Consider the following 8705-nt stretch of genomic DNA (forward strand, 5'->3'; position numbering starts at 1 on the left):
CCCAAATTTAAAACTTAGACTTATAATAATTATTTAAGCTTAAACCTAAATTTTCATGATTTTACAAAGCTTAAAACTAGGCTTTTCAATTAACTCGTTAATTAGCGTTTCGTGCGGCGATTAAATCCCGATTAAATCCAAAATTCGTTATTTTGATCCCAAATTTTTAACATAGCCTTTTTATTATTTATTCTACCCTTTCATGTCTTGAGCCACCCCCGTGGACCCACGGATTCAATTTTAGCCTTATAATTTTCGTTTTTGACACCCTACCGAACACACCGAGCCATCTCCTAATTTACTCGAGCCACGCCCGAGCCACCTTGAGCCGAGACCTAGCCAACACACCTAGGGACCCTACTGTGCAAGCCCAGCCCCAAAACATGACCCTAACCCGCTCAAAAAGCTCCTGGAACTCGACCCATATTTCTGCACATGTGTGTGTGTAGTGTCCTTGAACAAACGAGACTCCTATCTAGTCTAGCACTCCTCCAGCCAAGCCCCCACCGAACCCAGTCGACCCTAACCAACCCTGGACCACGTCCAGCCCCAGCCCAGACCAGCCCAAGCCCTGAACCGCGCGCACAGACCACCTGAAGAAGACAGCAGCCTGCGCGTCCAAGCTCTTCCTCCCGTTTTCAGCTTCTTCCCTCAAACCAGTTGCGACCCAGCCACACCCGCTCTTAGCCCGACCCCTGCCCATGACCATAGGACCCTGATGAATCTACCCTGAGCCACCCAGCCCTAGCAACAAGCCCCCACGGCTGCTGTCCCTACCCACCGTTTAACGTGCGAGGAGTCCCTTCACCATGGGACTCCTCCAAGGCTAACCGTGAGGGGTCCTAGCCATGCTAGGAGCCTTCCTGACCCTAGACCGAGACCCTTAGGACCCAACCCCCAGCCCTGGTCGAGCCCCAACGCCCCTTGCAAAGTGATCAAGCTATGCCCTCAACAAACACACATATCTCAAAAAAACTCACGGCCCTTCCCTTGCTGTTCTTTGCCTATGGTTCCAGCATGTTTCCTCCATTATTTTATCATGTTTTGGCTATAAAATAATTCCATATTATTACCCTATCCATGGCAGCCCCTTAACAACATAATATTCATGATTTTGGATCAAATACATGCCTTAAAAATTCACATGTTATGCAAAAATGAAATTGTTTCATGATGCACTTGTTTTTCATGCAAAAACTCAATTAAATAAATACTATGGTGTGATAGATGAGAAAAGGAGAATATGGCGTGCCTTTGCGTTTTATACGCTCGAAAATCCGTTGACGACGAAGAACGGAGGGACGACTTTGGCTTGTTATTGCTTGCCCTTCGAAAAAGTCTCTTTCAAATTGATATGTGTGCTGTCGTGTGTGTGTAGGAGAGGTGGAGAGTGTTTTTCAGAAACAAAATTGAGTGGTGGCCGATTATCTCATGTTCTAGAATAGGGTTTACTATATTTTAATACTTTAAATACTCCTTAATCACCTCTAAGGCTTATTAGGCCTATTAAGCCATCTAATTAGGCCCATTAGTCTAATTAGGACATAATTAAAATATTAACAAAGTTTTTCTTTTATTAAATATGTGAATTTATTAGCCGGGTTGCCAAAAAGTTCGTATTTTAGTTGAAAAACCAACACCGATAAAATTTACGTCCCGGCGTATAAAATCACCTCAAAACCCTATGTTTTCAAAAATACTAAAAAGCATTGACCATATTTTAAATAATTAAAAATAATTATTTAATAAAAATATTTTACATTTTCTTCAGCCTTCGGTCCCCGTTCCTCGATCGCAACTTGAATAACCTTTAAAAATACATTTTTAATGCATCATGACAATCAAATCATATTTAACAAATAATCATGTATGTCACATAATCAAGTAAGCAATTAATATCAATTAATTAACCATTTTTCAGAATTCCTAGATTTGCATGTCGTTGGGTTACGTCGTCTTAATTTTGGACCTTACAATTCTCCCCCCTTTAATTGAAATTTCGTCCTCGAAATTCGATTACCTTAATATCCCAAAAATTCATGCTTCTGATGTGATACTCTGATGAAACTTAAGTTCTATAATGTCCTTATGTCTCTTTGATCCCAATTCGATTCTAATAGCTACCTTAACCGTTCGTGCAATCATAAGCAATATGAAAATATTAAATGACTAGGTTACCCATAATGAGTGTAGTGTCTGCCTCCTCCTTGGCTTCTTCAGTATTCATGACATATGCTCTTCCCTCAGTAGGTGCCTTCTTCTTCGGGCAATCAGCAGCCTTATGCCCTTCCTCCTTGCATACGAAGCATCTAAAAGATCCCCACATGCACTGGCCAAAATGAAAGCGATTGCAGTCTTTACATGGTTGTCTATCAATAGGCTTTGGTGCTCCAAGTTGTTGTGGCTTAGGTGGTGCTTGCTCCTTGACTTGCCCTTGAGGCCCTTGAGGTCTAGGAGGACCCGTATATGGCTTTTTGTTTGACTGATTATTATTCTGATGTTGTTGCCTCTTACGTTGTAACTCAAAGTCAATGTCCTTCAAGGATTGCTCAGCCTGATATGCATAGGTAACTGCTGTAGCATAATCCACCGGACGCATCATCATAACCTTATCCCGAATGGTAGGTCGTAGGCCATCCTTGAAGTGTCTAAGTTTTTCTTCCGCATCCCTGGCAATAAGGGGTACAAAATGGCAACCCCTATCAAACTTCTTCACAAACTCAGCAACAGTCGAGTCTCCTTGACGGAGGCTCATAAACTCTCTCTTCAGCCATCCTCTAACATCAGCAGTAAAGTACTTCTCGTAGAATATCGTCTTGAATTGAGCCCAAGTAAGAGTAGCAAGGTCAACGCCGTGCTCGGCTCCTTCCCACCATAAGGAAGCGTCATCTCTAAGTAGATAAGTGGTACACCTGACACGGTCGGCATCTCCCATGTTCAGATAACGAAAGTGTACCTCAAGTGAACGAATCCAACTCTCCGCAGCAAAGGGATCGGTGGTGCCAGAAAATTCCTTTGGTCCTAGCCTCCGGAACTGATCATATATATCATGATGTGGCCTAGGTGCCTGCTGCATCTGTTGCAACTGCTGCTGCAACTGTTGCTGCTGTAACTGCTGCTGCTGTATCTGTTGCTCGAAGAGACGAGCCATTCCTTCTAGTGCTCGAGTAGCAGCATCCCCCGGAGGAGGTGGTGGGGGTGCATTCCCTTGATGGTTCACACTGTTCTCGGCTCGGTTCTCATTACTACGTCTAGGAGGCATTTTATCTGAACGTTTTCCAAATTCTAACGTAACCAACATGTATTTAAATCTAGGTTTTCTTAATCATATGACATACCCTTATTCATTTTAGCAATTTAAGCATGCAAAGCATATATACTCAAAAAGCTAGTAAACATATAGCATAAACATATTATTCATGTCATCATACAGGTAACTTCATATCAATTCATATAAAGCATGTAAAACTTACAACTTGAGGCTTGACGACTGATCTTCCTGGCGCTGATGGTGGCACAACCCTTTACAGAACCATTGCTCTGATACCAACTGAAACGTCTGCCCTTTTTATTTCTTTAAAAGTACTAAATTTTTTTTTTCTTAAATTTCGGCCAACATGCTACACAAGAAAATATTTTTTTCTTTTATAAAATATTTTACCCTTTAAAATAAAACATCATCCAACTAGCATTTTAAAAAAAATCAAGTGAAATAGTCATAAAAATGAAATCGTCACATGTTTTACCAAACCTAAAAAGCAATAAATGTTGAAAAGTGTAGCCCATACTAAACCTCTCAAAATCTCTCAAAAAGCATAAAATAAAATGTCGTAAAAACTTTAACTTAAAATCGTAAACTTAAATGCGGAAATAGAAGCGCTGGTCCTCGGGTTATGTGCACCGACAGTCCAGCAAGTCACTCGTCAAGACCTCCAATATCATAGTTATTTATATCACCTGCATCATACACACCTAGTGAGTCTAAAGACTCAACACGTCATGTTCTTGATAACGAGTAATACGTAATACAGTTAACATATAACAGTGAAAAATACTTATACTTAAAATATCGTTTTTATGAAGATGCATAAATATAAACATAACATTTTCGTAAACATTTTCATTATGCATAAAACTTTTAAATAAAAACGTTTTCATATTTCTTTTTCATAAACATTTTCATAAACATATCCATGTCATCATCAACATGTTCATATACATATCATCATCAACATATACGTATTCTTTTTTTTCCTTTCGTTGAATTCAGATCGTTAATTGTGACTTTCGTGTTCATCTACGTCTACGTCTACGTGTTGGGCGATGGATCCATCTACATGTAACCACAGTACTGGGCGGCGGGGACACCAGCAACACTCTCACCGGTCAACTGGGCCTTGGCCTTACGTATTAACATATCATCGTATACATCTACATGTCCGTATCCAAGGAAACACGATCGTCGGGCTCCCACTGAGACCATAACCCTCACGAAATTTCCAACATATCATCGTATTAGTCACAATTACTTCACTTCCTTCAACGTTTCATATTCTCATCACTTAATAAAATTTAAACATGCATATAACGTTTTTCTTTTAAACCAAGCATGCATCATGTCTTTTAAATGTCCATAATTAAACCATAAAATCCATAAACGTTTTAAAAATAACATTTTAACATATACATATCCATGAACATTTAAAATAACATTTGAACATATAAAAATTCATAAACATTCCAAATAATCATATTAGCATATGAAACAGCATTCAGGACACTGCCATGACGTTTACTAATTTCTAGGTGTAAAATGACCGTTTTACCCCTAGACGTAAAATTTCACGTTTTTGACATTTTCTTAATTTCATTGACCCTACCATGTCCCAAATAATTATTTAAGCTTACAAGAATTTTCTCATAATTTTATTTAGCTTAAATATTAGACTTTTAAATTAATCTTTAAATATGACGTATTAATGCGTTTTAATCTCGAATTAAACCAAACCTTATTATAAAATTCCCAAATTTAAAACTTAGACTTATAATAATTATTTAAGCTTAAACCTAAATTTTCATGATTTTACAAAGCTTAAAACTAGGCTTTTCAATTAACTCGTTAATTAGCGTTTCGTGCGGCGATTAAATCCCGATTAAATCCAAAATTCGTTATTTTGATCCCAAATTTTTAACATAGCCTTTTTATTATTTATTCTACCCTTTCATGTCTTGAGCCACCCCCGTGGACCCACGGATTCAATTTTAGCCTTATAATTTTCGTTTTTGACACCCTACCGAACACACCGAGCCATCTCCTAATTTACTCGAGCCACGCCCGAGCCACCTTGAGCCGAGACCTAGCCAACACACCTAGGGACCCTACTGTGCAAGCCCAGCCCCAAAACATGACCCTAACCCGCTCAAAAAGCTCCTGGAACTCGACCCATATTTCTGCACATGTGTGTGTGTAGTGTCCTTGAACAAACGAGACTCCTATCTAGTCTAGCACTCCTCCAGCCAAGCCCCCACCGAACCCAGTCGACCCTAACCAACCCTGGACCACATCCAGCCCCAGCCCAGACCAGCCCAAGCCCTGAACCGCGCGCACAGACCACCTGAAGAAGACAGCAGCCTGCGCGTCCAAGCTCTTCCTCCCGTTTTCAGCTTCTTCCCTCAAACCAGTTGCGACCCAGCCGCACCCGCTCTTAGCCCGACCCCTGCCCATGACCATAGGACCCTGATGAATCTACCCTGAGCCACCCAGCCCTAGCAACAAGCCCCCACGGCTGCTGTCCCTACCCACCGTTTAACGTGCGAGGAGTCCCTTCACCATGGGACTCCTCCAAGGCTAACCGTGAGGGGTCCTAGCCATGCTAGGAGCCTTCCTGACCCTAGACCGAGACCCTTAGGACCCAACCCCCAGCCCTGGTCGAGCCCCAACGCCCCTTGCAAAGTGATCAAGCTATGCCCTCAACAAACACACATATCTCAAAAAAACTCACGGCCCTTCCCTTGCTGTTCTTTGCCTATGGTTCCAGCATGTTTCCTCCATTATTTTATCATGTTTTGGCTATAAAATAATTCCATATTATTACCCTATCCATGGCAGCCCCTTAACAACATAATATTCATGATTTTGGATCAAATACATGCCTTAAAAATTCACATGTTATGCAAAAATGAAATTGTTTCATGATGCACTTGTTTTTCATGCAAAAACTCAATTAAATAAATACTATGGTGTGATAGATGAGAAAAGGAGAATATGGCGTGCCTTTGCGTTTTATACGCTCGAAAATCCGTTGACGACGAAGAACGGAGGGACGACTTTGGCTTGTTATTGCTTGCCCTTCGAAAAAGTCTCTTTCAAATTGATATGTGTGCTGTCGTGTGTGTGGGAGAGGTGGAGAGTGTTTTTCAGAAACAAAATTGAGTGGTGGCCGATTATCTCATGTTCTAGAATAGGGTTTACTATATTTTAATACTTTAAATACTCCTTAATCACCTCTAAGGCTTATTAGGCCTATTAAGCCATCTAATTAGGCCCATTAGTCTAATTAGGACATAATTAAAATATTAACAAAGTTTTTCTTTTATTAAATATGTGAATTTATTAGCCGGGTTGCCAAAAAGTTCGTATTTTAGTTGAAAAACCAACACCGATAAAATTTACGTCCCGGCGTATAAAATCACCTCAAAACCCTATGTTTTCAAAAATACTAAAAAGCATTGACCATATTTTAAATAATTAAAAATAATTATTTAATAAAAATATTTTACATTTTCTTCAGCCTTCGGTCCCCGTTCCTCGATCGAAACTTGAATAACCTTTAAAAATACATTTTTAATGCATCATGACAATCAAATCATATTTAACAAATAATCATGTATGTCACATAATCAAGTAAGCAATTAATATCAATTAATTAACCATTTTTCAGAATTCCTAGATTTGCATGTCGTTGGGTTACGTCGTCTTAATTTTGGACCTTACATTATGACAAGCTATAAAATGTGCCATCTTAGAGAATCTATCCACAACAACAAAAATAGAATCCCTCCCCTTCTTAGTCCTAGGCCACCCCACCCCAAAATAAAGTCCATAGAAATGTCAATCCAAGTTCTTTTTAAGAATAGCACGCAAAATTGTTCCCAAAGTTTTATTGACAACTTCAGTTTGTCCATCCATTTGAGGATGACAAGTAGTAGAAAACAACAATTTTGTGCCAAGTTTAGCCCATAAAGTCTTTCAAAAGTAACTCAAAAATTTAACATCGCGATCAGAAACAATAGTCCTAGGCACGCCATGCAACCTAACGACTTCTCTAAAGAACATATCCGCAATGTTTGAAGCATCATCGGTTTTATGACAAGCTATAAAATGTGCCATCTTAGAGAATCTATCCACAACAACAAAAATAGAATCCCTCCCCTTCTTAGTCCTAGGCAACCCCAAAATAAAGTCCATAGAAATGTCAATCCAAGTTCTTTTTAAGAATAGCACGCAAAAGTGTTCCCAAAGTTCTATTGACAACTTTAGTTTGTCCATCCGTTTGAGGATGACAAGTAGTAGAAAACAACAATTTTGTGCCAAGTTTAGCCCATAAATTCTTCCAATAGTAACTAAAGAATTTAACATCGCGACGAGAAACAATAGTCCTAGGCATGCCATGCAACCTAACGACTTCTCTAAAGAACAAATCTGCAATGTTTGAAGCATCATCGGTTTTATGACAAGCTATAAAATGTGCCATCTTAGAGAATCTATCCACAACAACAAAAATAGAATCCCTCCCCTTCTCTGTCTTAGGCGACCCCAAAATAAAGTTCATAGAAATGTCAATCGAAGTTCTTTTTAAGAATAGCACGCAAAGGTGTTCTCAAAGTTCTATTGACAACTTAAGTTTGTCCATCCGTTTGAGGATGACAAGTAGTAGAAAACAACAATTTTGTGCCAAGTTTAGCCCATAAAGTCTTCCAAAAGTAACTCAAAAATTTAACATCGCGACCAGAAACAATAGTCCTAGGTACTCCATGCAACCTAACGACTTCTCTAAAGAACAAATCCGCAATGTTTGAAGCATCATCGGTTTTATGACAAGCTATAAAATGTGCCATCTTAGAGAATCTATCCACAACAACAAAAATAGAATCCCTCCCCTTCTTAGTCCTAGGCGACCTCAAAATAAACTCCATAGAAATGTCAATCCAAGTTCTTTTTAAGAATAGCACGCAAAAGTGTTCCCAAAGTTTTATTGACAACTTCAGTTTGTCTATCCGTTTGAGGATGAAAAGTAGTAGAAAACAACAATTTTGTGCCAAGTTTAGCCCATAAAATCTTCCAAAAGTAACTCAAGAATTTAACATCGCAATAAGAAACAATAGTCCTAGGCACGCAATGCAACCTAACGACTTCTCTAAAGAACATATCCGTAATGTTTGAAGCATCATCGGTTTTATGACAAGCTATAAAATGTGCCATCTTAGAGAATCTATCCACAACAACAAAAATAGAATCCCTCGCCTTCTTAGTCCTAGGCAACCCCAAAATAAAGTCCATAGAAATGTCAATCCAAGTTCTTTTTAAGAATAGCACGCAAAAGTGTTCCCCAAGTTCTATTGACAACTTCAGTTTGTCCATCCGTTTGAGGATGACAAGTAGTAGAAAACAACAATTTTTTGCTAAGTTTAGCCCATAAAGTCTT

General features: G+C 39.2%; 1 protein-coding gene across 1 annotated transcript; it reads right to left on the reverse strand.

Annotated features, from left to right (window-relative positions):
- Positions 1-2161: 2161 nt before the first annotated feature.
- LOC140822581 (uncharacterized) lies at positions 2162-3262 on the reverse strand. Its single transcript, XM_073183360.1, has 2 exons — positions 3027-3262; positions 2162-2912 (listed from the first exon to the last, which is right to left on the reverse strand). Exons 1-2 carry the CDS (start codon positions 3260-3262, stop codon positions 2162-2164), a joined length of 987 nt encoding a protein of 328 aa, XP_073039461.1.
- Positions 3263-8705: the final 5443 nt, after the last annotated feature.

This window comes from Primulina eburnea, unplaced genomic scaffold (assembly GCF_022965805.1).
Source record: "Primulina eburnea isolate SZY01 unplaced genomic scaffold, ASM2296580v1 ctg962_ERROPOS671506, whole genome shotgun sequence".
In the NCBI taxonomy this organism is placed as follows: Eukaryota; Viridiplantae; Streptophyta; class Magnoliopsida; order Lamiales; family Gesneriaceae; genus Primulina; species Primulina eburnea.